The sequence below is a fragment of the Lepisma saccharinum genome, chromosome 16, assembly GCF_977018435.1.
Source record: "Lepisma saccharinum chromosome 16, izLepSacc3.1, whole genome shotgun sequence".
NCBI classification, from domain to species: domain Eukaryota; kingdom Metazoa; phylum Arthropoda; class Insecta; order Zygentoma; family Lepismatidae; genus Lepisma; species Lepisma saccharinum.
This window is the reverse complement of record NC_139244.1, coordinates 64,530,892-64,557,487: the sequence shown is the minus strand read 5'-3', so window position 1 is coordinate 64,557,487 and position 26,596 is coordinate 64,530,892. Positions and strand designations below refer to the sequence as shown.

General features: G+C 35.7%; 1 protein-coding gene across 1 annotated transcript in view; it reads right to left on the bottom strand.

Annotated features, from left to right (window-relative positions):
• Positions 1-26,596, bottom strand: part of LOC146000120 (organic cation transporter-like protein) — an 83,824-nt gene that overhangs the window by 29,168 nt on the left and 28,060 nt on the right. Inside the window, exons 4-7 of the mRNA XM_083137468.1 lie at positions 21,550-21,656; positions 15,205-15,359; positions 7,351-7,519; positions 550-682 (exon numbers count right to left, since the gene is read on the bottom strand). Of these exons, the coding sequence (XP_082993594.1) occupies positions 550-682; positions 7,351-7,519; positions 15,205-15,359; positions 21,550-21,656 (564 nt within the window). The remainder of the gene's footprint in view (positions 1-549; positions 683-7,350; positions 7,520-15,204; positions 15,360-21,549; positions 21,657-26,596) is intronic.

The following is a 26,596-nucleotide window of genomic DNA, read 5'->3' as shown; positions in this document are numbered from 1 at the left end:
TTTCTTTCCTTCACTCATCACTGTCAGTTCATAAATGGCACACAATTCCCGATGGATGTCAGCTGCATTCTGTCCTGTAGCGTTCAGAAATCGTATGACAGATCTCACTTCACATTTGGCCGGATTTTGTATTACAGCAGCCATTTCACCTTACTGCTACTCCCACATATGCAACCCCACTCTGACGATTCTATCTCTGTTGCAAGCACAGAATACTAGGGCATGCTCCTGCGCATGCTCAACTTAATCAGTGTTGCCAACCCCACGTATATAATCCACAGGGTTAAAAATGATTATTCATAAAGATTAGATTTAGAAATTCAGAACAAAATGAACTTACTAATTCTAGTTTTCGAGGTGAACATAAAATTTCAGTTCTATGTTTACTTCATGTTCATTTATTACATTAATTTAAAAGCTTTATGAACGTTTTTGTAAAAATGTGAAAGAGAAAACATTTTAAACAAATGCAAGCACAATACAAGTACAGCTTTGAAAAATATATAATTGAATAATATTAATATTAGATGGAAAATATTTAACACTTACAGGAGATAATGTCTCTAAATTTGTGTGTTCTGGCACTTTCCGACTGTTCCAGTATGCAGCTTTTACAGCAATTTTTTGGGCTTCTTGTTTCTGTCCATTAAGAAGCAACCATTGAGGCATTTCTGGAATCAACCTAGTGAAAAAATAGGTCTACAGGAGACTTATACATGTAATTGACCTATCCCATATCATATTGCTATTTGTACTTATATCATCAAGTGGATGGAAATAAATCATATCATATCATATCATAAAATGAAAAATTTAGTTTTCTAATAATTGTTTTCTATTTTGTTATAGCTTCAATGTGTTCAAATGAAGTATATATACTGGGTATGTCGATTTAGGTACCTCAAAACCCCTGAGTTGTAGGGGACCCAACACGTTCTCTCTCTCTGTGCTCCTGAAATTTTATATAATCGCAGAAATGCAGCATATAGTGTTGCTTATAAAAAAATCCATTTACAAAACAGAAATCTGGTTCCCAGTAACATCAGTTGATGCCTTATTGCTACACAATAAAGAATCAAACTTGCTAATTCATGACATTTTACCACTAGTATTACTTTTACACTTGATATTTAAAATGTAACTTCCCACCAAATATTTTCAAGTGGGCCCCAATTTTTTTCATATTGAAAGAAGAGATGAAATGAATTTCCCACATTGGCCACGTTTTACTTCAAAGGGCCCAAAAACTCAGTAGGAGGGGGAGACCAGGGGCAATTATCCCTTTGCCGTAAGGGCCATTATCCTCTCCTCTGCCACACAGGGTATACAGCATATGAGTTAGATGTAACCATTATTTTTTGTAATTTTGTGAAGTTCAAAGTGAAAATTCCTAGCTATGAATTTCCTTGATCGAGTTTGGGGATACATGGAAGGATCCTTGTGTAGATCAATTTGAAGACACTGCAGTAGGTGGAGGAGGATGCTCATGCAAATTCGAGCACTGATGATCTATTAATAAAACAGTTCTTATTTCATGAAAAAGTCTTCAAGAAATATATGATCTGTAGTCTATCGAAAAGAAATTGCATTGTTAAAATTATGAATAATAATACTGAGGTCCACTAACACCAAAACTGAACTAGAGGCCCAGTTCAACCCCAATAGCTGAAATGATGTTTGCTCGAGTATATTACTCACTATTACCATTAGAAGGCTAATGTGAGTGGCTCTTACGTTGCAACCAGCAGATAGCTTTGGGAGCTGAAGGCACATCCACCTCAAAGTCCAAAGGGGGAGTGTTTACTATCCTGTAAATAATTACCCCAAAACAGTATATTTTTTGAATATCCTTGTATGTAACCTAATTTCAAGAAACGTTTCAAGCAAAAAAATAAAAAGTATTACAAACAAATTAGTTGTCGGTGTGAAGCTTCCCCACCTCCTACAAAGAAGGTGCCACTGTATTGAAGTAAGAGAAAATATTTCTAATTTCTTCTTCCAGTTATTTATCAGAGATTCAGACCATCCTGATTTAGGTTTGAGAAGCTACCATGCTGATATATAAGATGATAACAAAAAATGGGAAGGCAGAGTATTTGGGGTAAATGTTAATTTCTTGTACAAGTAGGGGGACTAGGTAACAATTGTACATCCATCCCACTTTGGCAGCATCTCGATAATTTTTTGTCACTAAGGGGTCCCAATATCTTACTTGCAGGTGAGCCACAGAAAACTGTGCTATGCTACTGAGTGGCAGTGTACAATTGGCTGGTAATGATGGCAGGCCTATATCTAGAGGGGGCAGGGGGGGGGGCAACTGCCCCCCCCTGAGAGCTTGCTTTGACCCCCTGTGAAAAATACAGAACACATTCCTACCTGGAATTCTCACTAACCTTTACAATTATATCCTGTGTTACTCTAGCAACATAACAAAGACACTTATTGATTTTGTGATTTATTAGGGTATATGGGATTCCATATAATGTCGTATCAGGATTTGGGGGGAGGGGATTCCCTTCCAAATCCTGACTTCAGGAAATTATTTCCCAATTTTCAGTATCTATACCTGCCGCAAAATTAGTTTGGTATTGAGAGCTGAAGGAACATGCATCACAGTGTTGCCATATCATGCGGTATGGTACGCAGTGCAGCCTTCTGACGCTGTGTTGAGGAAAACGTGTTATGAAAAGGAACAACAATGATGAAATGTGTTATTGTTTTTCGAGGAAAACAGAATAACAATGATGACAACAATGATGAATGTGTTATCGTTTTCTCTCTTCATTTCCACCTCCCTTACAACATGAACGAATTAACGAAACGAGCATTGTTTACAGGTTACCTTTTCAATCCATTCTGAAAATATTGCATATATACACTTCTTTCCGAAGTCGCCGTTAAAGTCTGCCCATCTTTCAATTATACCACAACTGAATTGCACAAAGTCCAGCTGGTGAGGCGTCTGACTTTTACGCGGGAGACCCGCATTTCAAATATCCTTAGCAGGCCTCCCCGATGGCGTAGTGGTAACGTCGTTGCCTTGTAATCAAGGGGTTCGATACCCAGTGGAGGCACATGGCACAGTGATTCGGATCTCACTTTAAACTGTAGATCCAGTCCCGATTAGCCTTCCCATGCATAAAGTGGACTTAAAACAACAAATCAATCAATCAAATATCCCTAGTGGCTCGGAGTCGACTCAGCCCAAATGAGTACCTGGGGCAAACCTGGTGTAAAGGCGGTTGGTGAACCACATCACCGCATCACCTCCATAATATGGTTGAGGTCGAGAATGTGTGGAGCCCTACCTCCACATCCCCATATGCCTCCATACTTCACTTTATTTTGCGTTCATTATTTGTTTTTGTATGAGAATCCCAGAGATTTTATGACTGTCCTTAAAGATGTTTTCCAACCTTGAAAAAGTCCCGAATCTTTCAACGAAACGCGCAGTTTCCCTACAGTGGGATGAACTTTCCTCCTATAATAAGAGTAAATATATAGCGACGAATAGCATCTTGCTGAAAGGTATCTAAATTTGTTACGCATTTACTGATATTCCTCTTCTTTCCTGGGGTTTCCAGTTTTGAAGCCTCGCATTGATTTATTTCTACCACATTATATTCTTCTTTCCCTATGGTAACAATAGTGTTCTTAGATACGCTGACAACAGCGAAAGCAGCAGCAGTCCTGTCCAGAACTTTATTTACAGAAATGATTGGACCCCCATTGTTTCTCTCTTGCTCAAAATATTTGCGCACAGAACAAACGTTTTCCCACGTTTGGCCTTTGGGAGGAATTCCTCGAGTATTGCCTCCTGCGCTTGACATTCTTCACACAAACACATGACATACTCAAGCAGAAAATTATGTACAAAAAAATAACACACTAAAACAACACGCTATATACAACAAAGAATACTCTAAATTCAGTAAACACTAAACAAACGGACCGGTTAAAATATCACAGCAACGCAACAAACAACACGTCCTGTCCCAACAACATGAAAACTGATCGCAAGAACAATCGCCCGATAAGCGGCAACACGATGATAAACGTTTTCTGTAGCTAGGTAACCAGAGCTTGGGTGAAGCACTGGGACGATTTTGATTGGCTCGCATGCCAGCAACCCACCCTGCCGCAGTAAAGTAGACCCGCTTTCTCCACGTGCTTCCCAAATGTCAATACCAAACTAATTTTGCGGCAGGTATAGAACAGTTGTGACATTTTGAGTAGTCTTGTATTACAGGTGCCTAATGTGTTCGGATGTTTTTCTTGGATGTGTTGCTATGAACTTGGAACTGTTTAAATTTATGTTTCCCAAGTTTACCTTTTGGTAATAGTGATTCATGTGGTAGAGAGAGGGAGTGGATATATAATTTTTGTTACTTAGCTTTTCTGCCACTTCTAGCTAATCTCAACAATGAATGATGATGTGAAATTGATGAGGAGACACTCATAAACAGTGCCGCAACCACTGGGGCCAGGGGCATTGTCCCCCCTGCCAACCTTGGTTGGAAGTCCATTCTAGGGGAAGCAAACATTGAAGTAAAAAAACAAGACTAGGAGGACATAAGAATAGTTTTTACGTGTTCCTTGCATTTTTCTTCCAGATGGCCAATTACACTTGCAAGGGGCACAGAGGGGTAATTGCACCCCCTCGATTTCAAATTTTATACAAATAAAAATACATTTCATAAAATTTTCTTGCTCGCTTTGCTCGTAATATCTGCTATTCTATGGTCCAAGTTCATAGCTATGGGGCGGTGGGAGTCGGCCCTAGGAGCCAAACGATCTATATTGAAAAAAATGTTAAAGACAATGCCATGGTGCCCCGTAAAATTATTTGCACCCTAGTAAATCAATTTCTCTCTATGAAACTTAATATGATGACACTGTAATCCAAGAAGTCATTGATCAATCAAGGGATTCCTATTTCTTTGTCAGGTGTCAAAACATGTGTTTCAACTATAAAATATAATACAATTCACACAATATTTTGCAAAATGGTTAACGTAACCAGTAGGCAAACATTGTCTGTGGTCATGCAAGAGTCTCCGTTTTGAAGGAAATAGACTCCGTGGTGGACTAAGGGACCCATGTTTTAATGTTTTAGCAAGTACAAAACGATGTATAACAAATTTTTACACAATTCATCAAAGTGTAGATAATATGTAACCATTATTATTTAATTAATTCGATTTTTCTTGCATAACACAACACAATGGTGTTGCTGGATTCTTATTAGATTCCTTTGTGCGTAAAAATCTTGCATACTGGAAACTAGAGGGAAACATTATGAAGCATGATTTATAAAGGGCTCCCTTAATCAGTTCTGCAGAGAGGACCTGTAAATATCAAGTAGATACAGTCCCTATTAGCCTATTTATGTTAAACTTTATATTCTTTGGCAATCTGGAAAGGTCATTATCGAAATATTGCTATTTGATGTTGCTCGAAGTTTTTTTAGTTTATTGCAGTTTCAAGATATCATCGCTTTTCTGTTACTCATCTATTTTTGGTAAGGGACAAGTGCCTCTGTGTACCCTGCTATATCTGCCAATCCGACACAATATATTAAAAATTTGCCCCGTCTAGGATTGATTTCACCTGCCCCCCCCCCCCCCCCCCTTTCCACAAAGAATTCCTGGCTATGGGCCTGAATGAAGGTAATTTTTGTAATTATTATAATTAATAAACAACTGCACCTCTATAAACAGAAAAGCATTAATGAAAAAATATTGTGGTTTTTGTGAATATTAGTGAATGTTAAAATATGTGTCTGACACTTATGCATTAATGGTTATTATTTTTTTAATGACAGTAATTTTTGTAATTATTATAATTAATAGCACATATATAATCAACAAATGAAGCAATGATTCAATAACAAAAATGGTTCCTTGAATTTTTGTGATAAAAAAGTGTGCACCCATCAGCCACCCTACCCCCCTCAGGTAAGTAAGTAAGTTTCTCATAGGGCACCGGTAAGCTAGGGTTAATCTAGGCAAATATAATCGACATATGTATTCATGAAATATGCGATTTTAAAATATATTATGTGATATTAATGCTGGTTGTGGATTTATGGTAATTTATATATGCTTTATATAAGTACGTCATTACTCTACATTATGTAAGTTATACTTATGTTATAGTAAATTCTGTGTAATGTGTATGCATGCTATTTAATTTCACTTATATTCATATTTATATTGTTTATATCATTGTCTCTGTAATTGGAGATATCCTTTCTCTTTATGGCAAACAAATAAATAAATATATATATATATATATATTCATCAATTTTATCTTATTATAACTCACACTCATCTTCCGAATTAACATAAAAGGTAAAATAAGATAAATACATAATAGTAAACTGCATATCTTTGCTGTTGTTACATATAGCAAAAAGAGGTAAAGTTTCCCCATACCCATTGCACCATGCCATGAAGGCTCATATAAGTTGATGCCAATCTCAGTCTTTTTTTGGGAGCTGATGTGTTCAGCACTATGCTCTAGCCATCTTTAATCACCAGTTACCCATTTATTTGAGGCTGGGTGAAACCCGGTGAGACACTTTATGCAGGGACGGGACAGAAAAATTCTCACCTTAGATCACCTACCCTGGGAATTGAACCTGATTTCCCCACACTCATGACAGTCAAACACCCTACTGACTGAACAACTGTGGCTCCTGTTATATACACATCATCCTATCAGTTCCACTTATGTAGCTGAATTCATCTTTCAAACAAACACTTTTTAAAGTTTTGTACGCAGGCAAAAAGAAGGTTACATGTTTGATGATATAGAAAATATTCATAAGCTTTTTAAATTTTCATTCTCAGTATATTAAATTTAAGACAAAATCAACCATACTTGCAAAGAAACCTTTTAAGAAGTAGAAAACTTTTCATAATTCATGTGCATTAATAAATTCAGATCTTACAGTTTCTCGTCATATGATAATAGAATGGAAAGATTATTTACTTCCAAAGTTATATAATTGTGAATATTTTTAGACTATTATTATTTTTGTATATCGTTGCACCAGTGCCAAAATCATGAATGTGCTAAATCTTAATTTGAGATAAAAGCATTTTAATATATTCAATTTCCTGGTATAAACCAGGTTTTACATGTGGATGAATATTGTCATTGGTAAAATGTGTAGCTACTTATGACTTGATTAGGTCATATAAGTTAGCATAGGAATCTATCAACAAAAAGTAGTCCAAAACTGAATTTAGGTGGAAAGTAAAAATTTGAACATTGACGATTTTGACATTGGTACGACAATATATGACCATAAAACTTTAAAATTAATACTTAAGACATTCTTACCAGAAGAACAGTAGAAAAACCACGGAAGGTGCTGACAAAATTATCTGTAATGTCTTCCAGGAATTAATATACCATGCAATAACTGCAAGTGAAATGACACCAAGAGACCACATGTATTCACATGAAGATCCTATGATCACTTTCCATTTACCAGACACTATGTCTGTACCTACAAAACAACAAAAGCAAAAGTATAATTTATTTCTTGTGAAGAGTCATATATTTTTGCCAATTTAACCTTATACTTCCCTAAAACAATATCACACCCTCCTCCAGGCAGCATATTTACATAAATACATAAGGCAACCCTGGTGTATTTTTAAAGAACATTTGGACAATTTCACTCAAATGATGAGCTGAAAACATGTGTGTTACCTAGGTACAATGTTCAGATGTCAGGAAAAATCTTCCAATTCTGAGAGAGTGAAGAATTGGTATGTCAGTGACAAAACATGCTATGATATTAATGGAAATCACATTGAAACATTAACGTTGTTTACTAGTATTTGAGTGGTGAGGGCAAAAATGCGATGGACAACAATGAGCAGTAGCAAGTGCCAGAATTAATAATCTAGGGGCGATGAGGGGGCGCAGAATGAAATTTAGGGGTGTAATGCAGTGGCGTCGAGTGCTGTTCACATACGGGTGTTCACAATAAAATTTTTATACTGATTGGAGATTTACTACTCTCCCTTGTAACTTCATCTTCAATATTGAACAAGTAAGAATAACAGTTCAACTTATTTTCAACAATTTCCCCTCAAAATCACCCTATATATGAAGTAATACAATACTTTTTTATTCAATTAACACCCTTTTAATTACATTATTTACAATTAGTGATGGCTAGTGCAAACTAATTAGTATAATATGCAATCTCAGGTATGTACAACACAAGATTATCATACTTCGCAATCTTCTTTCTATTACAGCCACCATATGTTAACCAACGACATTCATTCAGCATTGAAAGCACGTGCATCGTTAGCGGGACAGAGAGGAGGACGCGTCCAGTCCAGAAAAAAAAATTGTATGTAGTATAAGATATTTGGGTATTGTACAGATTGTCCCCACAATAACTCGGTTGTGATGCTTGTGATTGAAGTATCAGTCAATGTGACATTGCTTGTATTCCTTCTTTCCTAGTGTTTCATATTTTTCCTCCTAGCCATGGTTCAGAGAGAGATTGATTTTCAACCATTTAAAGAAATGATTCCCAAACTTGTTTGCTTCATGGCTCCCTTAGTTTTTTCAAGACTTTACTGTGGCGCCCAGAATGTAGCCCTCTCCAACAGTTGCAACGCTCAGTTACTTGTAAGATTGCTTGTCTTAAGTTAAAAATTAAACACGTATTTCAAATTCAGAAACATTTTATATGTAAAAAAATGTACTAAATAAGCAGATATTTGAAACATTCATAGCATTGACTAACGATTCAGTGAAAATATCGGAACATTTCGTAGCGCCCCTATAACCTAATCACGGTGCCCCAGAGTGACGCGGCACACACTTTGGGAACCACCAATTTAAAGCGTATAATAACATCCGTTCGTCGTCATCATTAACATATTTACTCATCATCGCCTTGTAATCTAGGGGTTCTGGTTCAAAACCTGGTGGAGGCACACAGTGGTTCGGATCCCACTTAAAACTGTAGGTCCAGTCCCGATTAGCCTTACTGTGCATAAAGTGGACTTAAAGCACCAAATCAATCAATCAAACATATTTACATATTTACCATCCTTGATCTTATACATTGCACGAAACGAATCGTTCCAATCCAGATGCAGTCTCTTTTTAGCGAGTCGCATGTACAAATGGTAACAAACGCCCAGGATGTGTCCTGTGTTTGTCCATGAATTGCCGCCTCCAAACAATAAACAAGGAAAACAAAATTGCACGTTCACAACGTTGCACTCACATAACCAATTGTACTTTGTGTACCAGTAATTTTTAAATGTTCTTTCAATAACGCATTTGGGAGTACTTACCTCTTGTACAATGTAGAGGTTGGCTGGTGAGGGCCCATCCTTTTTACTTGAGTTCGTTCTGCTTCGCCCCGCGAAAATTACTTTTCTTTTGAACTCCTAACACTATGTACAAAACACAACACAACACAACACAACACAACACAACACAACACAACACAACACAACACAACACAACACTACACTACACACACACGGCACAACACACATACACGTCTGAAAGCCAGTGCACATAAATTCACCCAACCGCTTGTCAATAGATATCTTGCTCTCGACATCGACACTAACTGCCATTTACCCATTGCCGCCAAAGAGCATAGGCTTTTTTGTTGCACCGAAAAACTAATGGTACTTGATCTTTCCAAAACAAACATGCTCCCTTGCAGTTCTTCCACATCAGCAGTGTTGCCAACAATTGAAACGCAGAAGTTTCTAAATCTTCAACATGCGGTAATTAAAAATCGCTGAATCAAATTTGCTGGTGAAAAATACAAAATGTATTTTTTTTAAATTCTGTGCAGAACAACTTACACCAGGTTTATTGAATGTATGTGCGTTTATATGCACATTAAAAATGCATTTAATTTCAATTGTGATAATTTAAATGCATATATTATTTCAACTTTCTAACTTCAAAAAAGAAAATGTATGTGTAGCAAAAATACAGCTCTAGTTTTCTGAAAGTTATATTTTCTTCTTTACAATAAGAATATTCTAATAACGTATGTGCCGCGGTGGCTCAGTCGGTAACGCATCTGACTACCATGCTAAAGGTCCCGGGTTCGATCCCCAGCCGGTTCAAATCCTGGAACTTTTCTAACGTTGGAAGTGGCCCCGGCGCCCACCCAGTGTCGAATAACATGGGTACCTGGGGGAAACCCTGGAGGGTAAAGGTGGTCAGGGGCGTGATGCTGATCACATCACCCACACTCACGACCGGATCAAGAAAGTGTGGGGCATTACTCCCACACCCCCTATACACCTTCATGGCATGGTGCTAAGCACAGGGGGAACACTTTACCTTTTTTAGGGAATAGTAAAAATGATTTACTAATATCAATTGATAACTTTTTTCGGTAACAACTATTTAGGCCATAGGACCCCATACTATTCTGAGTATAGTTACCAGAAAAATGCGCGTTGAATTGATGTAAATGTAGTCGGCACTTTCCTTTGCAATTTAAGTTGGTGAGAGTTATTCCTTGGCATGAAAAACGTCGATTACTAAAGGAAGTTGCACAGTCTGAATTGCCCTTAGACGCACATCCGCAAATCATACATAATATCTTTCAAAGTTTATAACTCCTGCAGACTAGTTTCTAAAGAAAAGTCGCTCGTCACTATTCTGTGAATTTTAGCGCCCACTGGAATTTAAAATCTGCCAGGTTTAGCGACTTCTCACTAAAGATTGCAACTATGTAGTGCCGATCTTTTCGAGTCCTCCTAGACATGACTTGTATATGCTGCACCCTGGTGCTGAATGTAAGAAGTATTGCCGCTTGGATCAGGGTTCGCACCACAATGTTCGCACAGCGCAGTGAACATTTTCGGGGTATAGTGGCCAACAGCCCCTTAGCTGCCAGTTCACAACACAACACAGCCATTGTGTTCATCGCAACCATGGAACACAATGGGAGTCAGTGTTACCAACTATCTAAAAAAAGTTATCAGACGTGAAAGACGTCTTATCAGACTAAATTGTGTGTGTATACTCGAACATCAAAAAGTATTATATCGAAGAAATATATGTGTGTGCATTTAATATGTACGTAATTTAGAACATATACATGAGTGTTCACGTGCTCATGCGAACATTATCAGGCCTGGTGCAACGTTGAAAATGAAAAGAAGATATACATACATTAGTCACCACATCAAATATCAATCAACTTTTAGTAAGCTTCTATAAAAATATACCAATGAAACAGATGGTTTTGAATGACTTGCTTCAACCACAACCACCACATATTTTGTAATTTGAAATGAACAAAGCCTGGTCGAGCCAGGCCAAACATAGATATTGTGCCTTCCATCCAAGAAAGTGGTCATTCAATATAAACATACAAACACTAAACACTATGTAATGAAAGCAAAGAAAATCATTCATGCTTTTAAAAACACACTTTTTGAACCTTTAAGTACAATCATCATGATTACAATGTAATCAAATGTTAAATACATAATATGGATGACCAGTGGTTTATCGACACATCCCAGTACCCCCTACACCTCTCCCTTAATTTCTTCACAAAATCCCAATTTATTGTCTTAGAACACCAACATAGGGTGCCAGGTGTACGTGGGTAGCTTCTAAAAATGTGGCCTCAAAAAATTAAAAGTGTGGGAACTATAATTAAAATAATGAAATCATATCCGTGTTTTAAAAAAGTAAGGAATTTCATAAAACTTAAAATGCATCACTTTCTCTCTCTCTCTCTCTCGCCAAAGTAATGTCAATGTTTACTATGGTAATCAGTAATTATGTAGTAAAGAAACAAATTGGCTCACAACTTATTCCTCTCCCAAGCACAGCCTCCATTACTAATACAACCTTCTTCCACTCACATAGTTTATTTGTTTATTTACATTTATACATAACAAGAATATTGCAGTAGTAATCAAAACTGCATCCACAAGAAAAATAAATGCAAGCCGATTTATGGAGGAGGTCTGTGCAATTTATAAAGTGATAATGATGGTGGTTTAATGATGGAAAATAATAATTATGAGAAGCTGTTTCTGTAGAGTAAGATTGACAAAAATTTGTTTAGACGATTTAGTAGACCACTATAGTTCTACGTGGATAATAATACAATCTGAAAATTGATATTTTTAATATATATTTAAGCCACCACCAGTCGTATTACCACTGTCAACATTATTGTAACAGGCCGTTTAAATAGCATAGTATTTAAATGATACTACATTTAACAAAGGGTTACATTGAACTGCATTTTTGTTCTGGTTTACTTAGATTTTCTAATAACTTTTAATTTTTGTGTTGGATTTTTATTCGGTATTCTTTTTAAGCAATAATTATTTCAAATTCAAATACATTACGCTGGTTCCATTCTCCCTTCATTACTTAACGTTTGTGACAATGCAGTGTAACTAGTCTCCTGCCTTGCCTTGTTAAAGCTGAAAAACTCCAATAATGTTTCAATTGTTTACATTCATTATTTAAATAATATAAGTATCATCACAATGATATGAAAAACCTGTACTAAAGTGTTAACAAATATTCAGATTATAATGTTAAAATTTCATCTTCATATACCTAATAGTTCATGTGAAAGAGGAACATGAAGTTATGGCAATTAGGCCAACATTTTCCAGATAGGCACCCCACCCCCAAATAAATTAGCCTGCAGCATATGCTTTTGAACACAAAACAACTCATATTAAGTGATAAACAATTCTTAACAACTCTTAACAACAATGTTGACCAAAGAAATACAAAGCTGCTGATCTTTGTAGAGACTGTCTCCAGTACAGGAAAGTAAGTGCAGTTTCTCTCTCACAGTAGGATCAATGGCTAGACTGTCTAAAGATGCATAACATTCTCACTTCAATACCTATCATTTGATGTTCAATGTGATGACAGTTTAAATATGTCATAATAGACCGGATATTAAAGGGAAAAAAATTTACTCTAAAAGAACCAAAAAAGAGAAAATTATTGCCAAAAGAAGGGAAATGAAGAAGAACTGTAGTTAATTTTACACTCCATTAAAATTATTATTTTAAATGAAAGCACAATATATACCATTGAAATATAAAATGGGATACATTAATTTTGTATGAAGTAAACAAAAAAAAGGAAGATGACGACTGGAGAATAAGATATAATGCAGAGCTAGATGATTTAATAAAAGGCCAGGTTACAGTGAGATTTGTCAAAGCCCAGAGAATGAAGTGGATGAGGCATGTGGAGAGAATGATGGAAGACTGGATGCCAAGATGAATGTTGAAAGAAAAGCTTTACCACATAAGAATAAAGGGCAGACCACGACTTCGATGGATAGACGACGTTGCTGAAAACTTGCGGACCATGAAAATTAAGGGATGGAGGAGAAGAATTGATGACAGATTGGAATGGAGGCTGACTGTGGAGGAGGCTAAGGCCCACCAAGGGCTGTAGAGCCAGAAAGAGAGATAGAGAGAGAGAGAAATTAAAAAAATCCCTTTTATATTGTGCTTTCATTTAAAATAATATTTTTAGTACACTCCAAAAATAAACTATAGTTCTTTTTCATTTCCTTTTTTTGAAGGTAAAGTACAGCATATAATCTTACCATCTCTTTTGATGCAATCTTTGATACAGCTTACTGCATTCAATAGCTTGCTGCCACTTGCACCTGGCTTTGCCATTTCACTGACACTCAATACTGTTGTTACTGTCACACAGTAAAGTTAAAACTATTCTAAAAATCTTCACAAAAAGTCTTAATCTAGCAGATAAGTACACTTTCAACTTAAAAGGCATGCCGCTTACAATGTGTTTGTTGTTGCTTAAACCCAGATGGCATTGTTGCAACAATTGCTGCAACATACTCCCAACAGTCATGGAGGGAAGGGAAGGTAGAAGGCGCTTGTTCCTTCTTTCCTCTCAGCTGCACCAAATAAGACAAGTGTTGAATCTTTTGTTTAGGGAAAATACAGTTGTACAGAATATTTGATATCTTGTCAATAAAAGGGACCAAGGAAGAGGTTTTTTAAAAAGGAAGAAAAGTAATGTGGTTTGAAAAAGGAAAAAAAGGGAAGCCAAAACCATGTAATCTTGTTGGTGGATGATAATTATCAAAACTGTTGTTATTTATACCATGATCCGTATTGAAAAATAAAGAAAAGGAATTCCCTTTAAGATCCAGTCTCTAGTCATAATGTAATATGACACTGTAATGTTAACATGTGTTTTCAGAAGAAAATAGATTTGTAATAGGGGTGTGGAAGTGGATATCAAAGAAGTGATCAGATAGAGGAAGAGAAGTGGTAAGTGCAAAGGAAAGTAAAAATATGGACGATTCTCAGTGTAGAGAGAAGTTATTAAAGTGTGAGATAGAGGTATACCAATAAATCATGGCATAATGATAACGTTTGAAACCTGTGGGGGCACAAGCACATATTAGTTCAGATCCCACTTTAAACTGTAGGTCCAGTCCCAATTAGCTAATCTGTGCATGAAGTGGACTTTAAACAAAACTCGTAAAAAAAGAAGCAATAAAGACAGATGCATTTTCCAGCCATAATAAGTGATGAGATAAAAAAATCATCTCAGACAAACCTTGTTAACCGAAAAGACCATTTCCGAATGATAAAAATCTAATGGATCTTTTGGTGCCATTTACTATTACATTTGTACAAAAACTAGCTATTATATTCGTACAAAAAATATTATTCTTTTAATACCAGACAAAGACAATTTTCATATCAATCCTTGCAACAACTGCAAGGAAAAGCACAAAAAGTTTGATTGAAATTCAAATTGGATTTATCACCTAAATTGGTAAATCAGATAATCAAACACTGTAAAATATTTAATGCAGCAATCTTATAAAATGTGACCAACATTTGTCAAAAAGTTGTCTGATTTAATCATGTCTTTAATTAGTGTATGAAACTACTTTACCATGATGAATTTGCCTTCAAGAGATGAAGCTGTACATTTGGAAGTATTTTTTATAAAGACAGTGAATCTGAATTATATTCTTATATCTACAAATACAATATAAATGTGGCAGAATTGATGAACATGTAGGATTAGTAAAGTTATTAGTAATGTTACTGATAAACCGATATACCAATACCAGTCATTATCAATAATGTATCATCCATGATATAAACCTACTTACTTGTATTTACTTACATATGATGCAAGCACATGTGAACATATGAGTGCATGAAATAGCAATCAGAAACCTGAACACTATGAAAAGCTCAAATTCCAAAATGAAAATGGATCCAAGACCTCCAGCAACTTGACAAATTACTCCACCCAGAAGCAGCTTCTTAGGGCTGAACCTTGAAAAATAACAAAGAATAATGGGTAGTCACTGGGTCACTGTAACCCAGAAATGCTCACAAATGATCATCTAATGACATAAGACATTATCCTGAAATAATGATCCACAAAAACTTGCACTCCTGAATACTTAAATGTACCAAAAACATGCTCTAAAGGATGTTGACGAGAGCTTTAGCAAATACATATTTATGCCAGCCATTCCACACTTTTTTTTTGTCAGCAGGTCATGAAACATATACTATTTATAGATGCTCCAATTGATGGAGTCTCACACCAAGGCCGTGCATGTAAGGTGTCATGTTTTGGCCTCCAGCTACGGGACATGTGCAGGTTTGAGTCTCCTGGGGGAAGTGTAACAATTTTTCTCCTGAGATTTCGGCCAGTGTGTGGGACTGATGGACACCCACCATCGTGAGGAAATTGGGGAGCTACAAATGAGTAGCATAATCCGGTCATGGAAACCTACAACATCAACTGGGGTTCATTGTGCTGACCACACGTCACCCTGTAACTGGTCAGATGATCTCCCACCTTGGGTGAGTGAGTGAGTAGGATCAGGAGAGAGTGAGGCTCCTGGGGGAAGTGTAACAATTTTTCTCCTGAGATTTCGGCCAGTGTGTGGGACTGATGGACACCCACCATCGTGAGGAAATTGGGGAGCTACAAATGAGTAGCATAATCCGGTCATGGAAACCTACAACATCAACTGGGGTTCATTGTGCTGACCACACGTCACCCTGTAACTGGTCAGATGATCTCCCACCTTGGGTGAGTGAGTGAGTAGGATCAGGAGAGAGTGAGGTCCACAGTTAGAAGGCCCGGGCCTTCAATGGGCTGTTGGCCATGGGTTATTTTATTTATGTTACCAGTTGATGGAGAAACTCTCAAAGTTTCGTTTGCAATAGACAATGTCTAGCAATGACACATTTAGCCACCAGTAACCAGGTTTTAGTGGCAAATAGAAAGAGAAGGCATTGTGTGTGCCAAAATTTCATGAACGTTGGTCAGTTACCATTGTCCAGTGGAACTTCTGCTCAAAATTCTAAAAGGATCCACCATCTCACAAATTAATTTGCAGGTAGTATGCACATTTTGAGGGAACAGGGTGACTGTGTATAGGAAGAAGCGGTGTACATCTGTCCTTGAAGGATGAATGAGGCTTTCCAACTTTCTAGGACTCCTAGAAAATGAACTGTAAGAGGCAGCAATGAACTTGACATGCCACAACATGACCGTTAGATGTATTTTACAGGAATGGCTAAGAATGGAGGTATAAGATACAGATTTATAACATCTGATGATCATCATTGAATGAAGGCATTCTCATGTGAACCGCAACTGCTTATCATGGAAGATGCTTTTGTTTTTGATAGACTGCTTCTCCAGACCTAACGCTTTGCGAATTTCTGTAGAAGCTCTGTAGGTTTGCAAACTTTAAAGAATAAAATTCTGGGAGATTTCTTTACAGCCTTCAAACCCTTTTTGATTAAAATGTTCTGGAAGAGAAATGTCCTGAATATCATCTGTTATCTGTTTGTGGTCTTGCTACTATGAATACAAAATTGAATCAACTTGATCAAAACACCGAGAAACCACAACTAGTATTTAAGAAAAATAAAATCAATATACTGATACAGGCTCTTTCTAAAGCCTAAGCCTTCATCAAGGACCAAGTTGTTTTTTTTTCTCTTTGTGCAATTATCCCAGAACTGAAAGTGTGAATCAAAATGGCCATTGAAACCATTGCCATTAACATGCTTCAATTGACTATCATGTAGATATCCATGCAGTAACAAACACTGTGCATACAGAACATCTGTAAAGTTATTGAAAAAATTTGATAGTTTTCTTATGAATTTTCTGGGGGAAACCCTGGGGGTTAAAGGCGGTCAGGGGCATGATGCTGATCACATCACCCCACTCACGACCGGATCAAGAAAGTGTGGGGCATTACCCCCACACCCCCTATACGCCTTCATGGCATGGTGCTATGCACAGGGGAGCACTTTACCTTTTTACTTTTACCTTTTTTTTCTTATGAATTAAAATGTACATACATTTAGGTTACTTGTGTCAGAAATCAACTTTTCCTCTAATTCTAAAAATTAAAGTAAATCATTGGATCTTTCTAATTCAATTAATATTTAAAATAGCTCTATCAAACAGAAACCACAATTTATCAGTTTTCTGCTCTTTCATTTTAATTATCTTCACTTTTTGTGTAGAAGTCACCGTTTTCAAGATATTATTTTTTAAATAATATTTCAAGGTGAATTTTTGGTGCATTTTTTCAAGATGAATGATAAATAGATATATATCCATTTGTTGAGCAGAACAATTACAGGATTGTTGATTCAGGTGTAGGATGAGAGGCATAAATTGTGTTGCCTTCACACTAGTGTTCCACGTTGGCTGTGACCTCTGCCTGTCATATTTTGATGGTGAGGTACTGAGTTGCTTAGTACGAGGGCTGCTGGATAAGTTTCTGCAATCAATATGAAAAAAGACATGTGAAATTCTGGGAATGGCTTTATTGGTTTTCAAAGTTTCACCCTTAAGATCGATACACTTTTGCATACGCTCAAACCAATTTTGAAAGCATTTTTTCCACTCTGAACCTGATACCTCGGAAACCGCTGTTTGGAATGCATCAAAAGCTGCTGCAGGCGACACAAATCGCTCACCATGCATCTTATTTTTCATGTGAGGGAACAAAAAGTAGTCATTAGGTGATAAATCAGGTGAGTATGGACAATGAGTCATTAATCCGACATTTTTACTGGACAAAAAATCAACAGTTTGGTGTGCTGAGTGGGAACTGGCATTGCAGTGGTGAAGAATAATGTGACGATTTGGGTTTGTTTTACGTAATTCATTCATGACTTCTGGCAAACAAATTGTTGTATACCACTCAGCATTTACAATCCTTCGATATTCTAAAGCTATTGTTGCCACATGTCCGGTATAACCTAAGAAATAAGCAATCATTTGCTTGGCAGCACTCCTCGAACGAACAACTTTTGTTGGTTTCGGCTCACTTTGAAACACCCAAGCAGTAGATTACTGTTTAGTTTCAGGTTCGTATGAATAGATCCAAGTTTCGTCCTCTGTAACGATGTAGTACACCAAATTTGACTTGCCTCGGTTGAATTTTTGAGCATTTCTTTACACCAATTTACACAAGCCTGTTTTTGAAATTCTGTCAAGTTGTGTGAGATCCAACGGCTTGAAAGTTTCCGTATATTCAGATGACCATGCAAAATTGTATGTACTGTTATCATGTCAATGTTCAAGGATGCCTGAATCTCATGGTATGTCACAAGCTGATCTCTCTCAATCATTTCACACACAGCATCAACATTACTGGCAACTGGACGACCTTCGGAAAATTCATCACTGAGAAATGTGCGACCACGCTAGACCCTACTGAAAATTCTGTCTACTATTTTCACTAGATCAATGGGTGTTTTGAAACATCTACTGTTTTCAGTAGATCAACTGTAATGCTACTGTCTTCTGCTGCAGTAGATGAACTGTACTGCTAATGTTTTCTAGTGTTTTTGGTAGTCCAACTGTTTCCTCTATCTTAAGTAGTTGAACTGTACTCTTAACGTTTGCAGTAATATAATTGTACAACTAACATATTTTATTGTGTTCAGTATATTGCTCTCTGAAAACAGTACTCTTGTCAGTAATGAACATTTTCTTATCTATACAACTGAAAATGCAATGGCAAAATCATATAAGAACTAAAATAATTGTATGGTAAAGCATGAGGAATTGCTGCTTAGGAATGCCTTCACACAACAAAGAAATCAAATAAAGTGAACACGTTTTGAAGTGTGTAGCTTCATTGTGGTTAACGAACTTGTAGAAAATTGAAAAACATACTCTCTTATACATAAGTTGACATATTGTAATTCCTATATTCACATGAAAACATCAAAAAAATTAGTTTAAATGAAGACCTGACCCTCAATGCTTGAAAAATCCAAACAAGCAAACACTGTTGACTATGTTGATCAAAAAATGGATCCTTTCTGCAATTGCATTACACAGATATAATAATAACCATGGAAATTCCATGCTGATAAAAATCAACTGATATGGTAATATATTCAAATTGCTAGCTGCTTTAAGGTTGAGTTATTTCTTAGAAAGAATTATAGTAACTTATTCATTAAGATATATCTGACTTCAGTGGTATTCATTAGAAAAACATTAGAATTTCAGTTCATGTACTGTTTTTCAAATTCACTTCAAAATCACTGAAAATGTGGTGTCAAGAATGAATTTGTCTATTCTTGGAGTCACTAAATGATTTTATAATATATGGTAGCAAAGTATTGTGCATTATTTTTTACATTGTTTATTCAAAAACAGTAAGTTGCTGACCAAGGCAGATTTATTAAGAAATAAAACCACTTAACAAGTAACGTTTCAACCAGTGGCTTGCATACAAGGTAAGCTACCGAAGCATTGCTTCAGAATACAATATGCAATACTGTAACAATATATTATGTCATTATAATCACACAATTATTCAATAATATCTAGATTAAATCGTCCCATTTCTTTGCTACAAATAGAACAAATACTAGTCCCTGCAGGGCTGCACTGAGGTTGAGCTGAAGCAATCTTCTTCTCGCATCTGTTAAGCAGTGGCAGACAGGTGCATGCACACCTCAAGTTCACCGGCCATGTGCATGTATTTCTTCTGCAACCGAAGCTAGCATCAGACAGGGAGTTTGAGAGTGTATGAGAGTGTTTCAACTCGTATTGTTTTCGGTTTTCCTCAATTTACGGGTTTGGTTTGCCGAATGTATATGAAAATATGTTAAGGTACCAGTTGGTATCTAGTAATATACAACAATGTGTATTATAAAAGAGCTTTTGTCCAAACCAGAACTACCAAACTTGGTTTAAAAGACCAGTAAATTCACTAGACATTTTCAGTGTAATATATATACCAAATGTGACTGGTTAGCCGGTAGCGCTGAGCTAAATGCAGTGTTTTGCTGTTATTGTTTGTTGTTTGGAAAGGATAGAAATACTTCTTGGACCAAAACTGGGTACATGCATTTGGGAAATTTAGTGAAGTCAATAGCCGAGCATGGACTGTCTGTTAACCACCTACGTTCGTCTGTAGCTATAGCTGCTTTTGGGGAAAACAGAATAGAAACTAGGCTTGATGACCAGCTTAAAAATGAAATGAACTATTACCAGCTGTGATTTTTATCAAGGCAAGCTTTTCCCTTGATTTGCTATTGTTTACTTAAAAATTATATATTCAGTGCTTCGGTTATCTAAATGGTCACCACACGCCACTGGTTTCAACCCTGTATCAGGGTCTTCCTCAGATCAAGAACTAAACTAAAATGACAAAATACAGATACAGAAAGATTACATACACATAGCAGGGTGACTAACCACAGCAACAAATCATCTTGACAGTCCTTATCGTGGTTGTTAAGTGTTTTAATTTCTTAATAAATCTGCCTTGGTCAGCAACTTAGTGTTTATTCAGTACAGTAGCCTTACTGTACAGTACAGTAGTCCTACTGTAGAGTACAGTAGCTGTACAGTAGATCTACAATAGGATTTCAGTACATTTCACAGTACACAGTAAAAGACATTTGAAAACAGTAGAAATTTCCAGCAGGGGAATTCGGAAAACCAATTGTACACAGTCCTATTGGATGGTGCTTCACCCCAGAAGTCAAATGAAGTCGCTCAATGCATTGTTTCGGTGTTAAACTATATTTGAAATCATAAAAAATCATTGCCCGAAAGTGTTCGCGAGAAATTTCCATTTCTCACACGAAACTACTTTTTCAAACTGCTGTGAAAAATAAACGAATAGGCTTAAACAAACAACCAAATATAATTTAAACATAAAAAAGGTATATTCTTCCGATTTTTATAATAGCAGAACACTAGCACCACTGCTGGTGCTAGTTTGCAGAAACTTTTCCAGCAGCCCTCGTACCATCTAGCAGAACAATATATGTATAAGTACAGCTGAAAAATGTTGGTGATTGAATTTACTAATGGTTAACATTTGAGGGTTAATCTGTAGATGGCCATTATTTATCATATTCAATAATTAGTCACAAGAACTATGAAACCAAAACAGAACAATCTTTTTTACATCCATAGCACTATTAAGAAACATGAGGAGCATACCTTGCTTTTAATAATTGTGAACATATAATTCCACCAACTAGAACACCTGACAGGTAGACGATTTGAGACAGTGCTACTAAATAATGGCGCCGGCATACAAGATTCCACTAAAATATTTTAAAAAATACAAGTAATTATTAATAATACCTAGCTTGGTAGGAAATTTAACATGGAACTTAAACTTATGTGTTATATTTATCTTAATGTAAACTATCTATTTCTATTTAATATAAAATGTTACTGTTTACATGAGAAAAACAGCAAATGGAAATTGAAATTAAATTCTTAATAATTGGATCAACTCTAATGAACAGAACACATCTGCTACAATATGCATATATGCTCAACAATACCTAGTTATTTGTTTAGATGTTCAAACTATAAATGCATAGGTTACAACACAGATAAAATGATCAAGAAATGACTCTTGGTTTTTCCCAAAGCACCAGCTAGATTTTGAAATCATTGCTGTCAAAGAAATATTTTTGTTTCATTCCACACCATTTCGATCAATTTTGAATTAATTTGTCACTTCTTTGTGTTTACTGTGTCAAGTAAGTACAGAAATTATTAAACTTATGAGGTGCGTGGCCCCCTTTTCTCCATAAGCTCCCAAATTATTATTATTATTATTTTTTAAGAAATCAGAAGTTTGACACTCTGTAATGCATGTGGGACAGAGAAAAATCTGAAATTTGCACCACATTGAGATCTCTTGAGGCAAAATATAACATTTAATTTGGTGAAGGTGTTTTCCGAATAAGAATGATGTTTAAGATTAAATTTAGCCAAAATTAGCCCCTATACAATAGTGAAGAAAGCACACAAAACTTGGAAATGAAGTAGTTGCAAGACAAAGAAAATTATAAATATATCCAAATGTAGGCTTATTTAAAAATGTGTATTAAATTTTAAATTAAGTATTACATGTAGATACAGGGTGAGTCAAAAGTCTTGAACTTTCCAAATATCTTTATAACTGTTAGAGAGAAAATGTTCAAAGCATTAGTTGTCTTTTTGATATTCATGTGGAATTTCTGGATATCCACAAATATTCAGTGGACAACCACTGAATGCTTTTTGGATATCATGTGCAGTCTGGAAGATATCCATTGGATTCCTATTTGGATCTGTAATTGACAACTTTGTAGGGTTTACTTTTTGATGTGCATCGGCTATCAATGATGATCAATGATATGTTTTACGTGTGAAGAAGATCTCACCTGGACAAGTTAATTTGAGTTAGATATGCTGTAGATAAAACTGATTGATTGAGTTGGTGTTTTAAGTTTACTTTATGCACAGTAAGGCTAATCGGGACTGGACCTACAGCTTAAAGTGAGATCTGAACTACTATGTGCCTCCATCGGGTATCAAACCCGGGACCCCTTGATTACAAGGTGAAGACACTACCACTGCACCATCAGGGAAACCCCTGTATATGAAAAAGAAACATATATTCTGGACAAGAAATGGACCTAATGTGGATACTGATTTAGCATGATAAGGACATTAAGAAAACTTTCAGATGTTTAGGATGTAGAAATGAGTGGTTAAATTATTCATATTTTATGTATGGTGAAGTGACAAGACTTGGACAAAATGGTATGGAATGATCCTTTTATTCCAACATCATGGGAATCTGTGTCACAAATAATAAAGGCAGTGCATGGAAAAAGTTTCATTATCTTTAGTAAAAAACTAAGAGTAATTAACAACAGTAATCAGATGTCATGTCAACTAATAATTTAATGGTCTTACAAAGCATGAAAGTGTACTTACTAGATGAACAGATTTACATTTGTCAATCTACTGCAAATATTTATATTACAAATATGGCTACTATATTGTTATGAGGTGGTATAAAGTCATCTCAAGCATTTTACTCCATCCCAGTGCCATTATCAGGGAAAAATACAGATATGACCATAGGCAGAAAAAAATACATATTGACCTTATGTCACTCATAACTCATCCTGTACTTAACAGTAGTCTCTATGCACAATACAAACAGGTGTTTTATGGCACCGATGTAGGTTAAATCTACATACCATGCTGATCACTGTGGGGGACTGTTGAGTGTAATGTGCTACAAATTCAGAATCCTAGGTTTGAACTCTTGTCAAGGTGGATTAAATCACGTTATCCAACAACTCAGGAAATTTAAAGGTCAGAAAAGCTATTCTGTCAATCATAAGGAAATTTTTAGCCTGAGCCTTTGGCAATACTTGAAAGAGGACAGTCAGGATTTGAGATGCTATCTTTCTGTGAATCTGTGTATGTCCAATGAATATCAAGAATGGCATATCCAAAATTTGACATGTAATCAATCGATCTGATCTGGACATTGTGGATATCCAATGAAGATTTGTTCTGCATAGGTTGGGTAGTTTACCAACCATCCTCTTCTTCCCAGACATATCCTACATATTGATGTTATGTCAGGCATCTTGGAGGAGTTTGGACAATTTGGACAAATTTACAGTGAAACATCGTGCAAGTAAAAAGTCTATGGACTGCACTCCCAAACTTATTTTTTTTATTGAACTTCAAATTTACTTTGATTCAGAAATTACAAAAGAAATAGTATGTTGGCCTCGAACAAAGACTGAGCTATTAATCACCAAAGTTTTGGGGCCACATTCTGTTTTCATTTTTCAATCCCTGAGCGGAATTTCTTGCTTTGTGGTTTAAACTAATGGAATTAATCAAGGATCCTACAAGTTGTTTCCCATTCTTATTCAATATTTTGATCGTAAAGCAAGGGGTATATATACCTTACAAAGTTTTTGAACTAAAAACCATCCAAAATGAAACTTCTGGAGCCACTTCATATTATTTCAGGTTATGTTAAATGCAGAATATTTGTTTGTGAATCCAGATCATAATGCAAATGTTGAGAGTATTTTCATTAATTTCATCACAGTGGACTGATAAGGGGAATATATTTCTCATACGGTCTGTAAAAGTTTTGGTACTGGTTCAGTACATTTTCAGAGTTTCACAAGTAATTTGAAATTTTTAGATAAATTGGCTCCTCTGAGAGATAGAATGTGTAATAGTAAGAAGTGTATTGTTTAGTATTGATTAAAAGTTTAGAAATTTTGTATTTAAGAAATCATTAAAAAAACATTCTTTTTAACCTGGGAGGACATGCATGGTGGGGATTTGACCGCAAATTTCTTTCTTTGCTTGCATTTTTTCCCATTTGTGTTGGTTTTGCTCCTTCCCCCCACCTTATCCATGCTGGACATGTGGGGAACGTGATGGCTAGCCAATAATTTAAACAGAAGCCTTCTACCATTTAAAGGGCACAGTTCAGTTTTATCTCTGGTGCTTTTGACCATACACACTTTCTCATATTATAGATTTAACAATACACCTTTATTGGATTTTTTGCCCATAATTATGGACCCGGAAGAAGATGTTAGAATTCATGGGTTTCAAAAAGGAGGAACAACATGATAAAGAACTTGGAAGACAATTTGAAAGAGTGAGATGACACATTTTTGGCAATGAAGAATGTTAATAAAAAAAGAACACATAGTGTTACACATACCGAGAACACATAGTCTTTTAATGTGTGGAATGTGAAAATGGAAATTTTGATTGCAACGAAGAGGATGTGGAGTAAAGAGATGAAATAAATAAATTTAAGAAAAAAATGAAAAAACTGGAGTAATAAATGTAGAATATATACCTTTTAGTATAATTTTGATCTCTCTAAAACCATTGCATTAAACTTATATTATATTATATTTTTACAATAGAGAAAATGAACAAGTAAAATTACCTATTAAGCTTTGGTAAAATCGTATTTCTTTTGCCTATTATATTCTTAAAAAAATAAAGAACAAAACATTTTCTTTAAAAAGTGTATTAAACTTTTGAAAACTCATACCAGTTTTACATATATTGTATTAAAAATAATATATATGTATAAAAGAAAGAATGGAACAAATAAATAGAAGAAAACTAATTTTAAAATATGATGAAATAAACCCAACAGGCCAAAATATTTGAGCACAGTCATTTCGACTGCGCGTGCCTCCTCACGAAATGTGTGTTCTCCTGGGTTAAAATGAAAAATGTGTCAATTTTACATTATTGCTAATGTGTTCTAATAATGTGCATTATTTACTGTGATGATTTTTGTCCAATATTTTGACTGAAAGTCCTACATTTTTGGACAGTACTACTTTTTCCTTATAGTGATCTGGGCTCCAGCCAGTTTGATCTAAATAACAATGATGTAGATTGGAGGGGTGGAAAGCAAAACAGGCATTTCTTGTTACTTCGCAAAGCATTCATGCATACTTCATTACTGGAGATGCTGGTATTTTCAGGATCCTAAAACTTACATAGATTTTGATTTTGCACTTTTCATGCTTTTTCTATCATGAAAATTCAATGTCCCTAGCCATTGCTGTACACACCAATAGCAACAACACCACTGCTCTTGAGTTCAAGTCTTTCATCAACTACTCCCATCTATTAGAAGTAGATTAGAGCCGTTCTATGAGTCAGCCATGCATGCACAAAAATATCCACAAGTCTCAACAATCACCCACTAATGTTTCATTGTTTTTTCTGTCCAAATCATAGCACATACCTCCGAATTCCCCACTTCTCTGTCAACACCCATCTCACCATCTCACCATCACTCAATTATCAATATCCACAAGCTGGTGGGATCGTCTCAATATGTAACATATGCTTATTCTTAAAGCAATTGTATCAGGCTACTCCACAATGCACTTTATCCTTCGCCTTTCTGTGATTGTGTGACTAGGTCAACAAATAAATAATTTTTTTCACTATTGTGTGTGCATGTGTGTGTGTGTGTGTGTCACAAGAGATTCCTTAGTTTTTGTTATTTTAGTAATACTGATGAGAAAAAAACAACTTTTGTTCCATGACAAAAAGAAAATAAATAAAAAGTTGCCCTCTAATTTAACATACATCTAACAGCATAGTAAATTTGCTCCTAATATATTTTGAACATCCACTATAGTTAGAATATGTGATTTTTCAATTATACAAATAT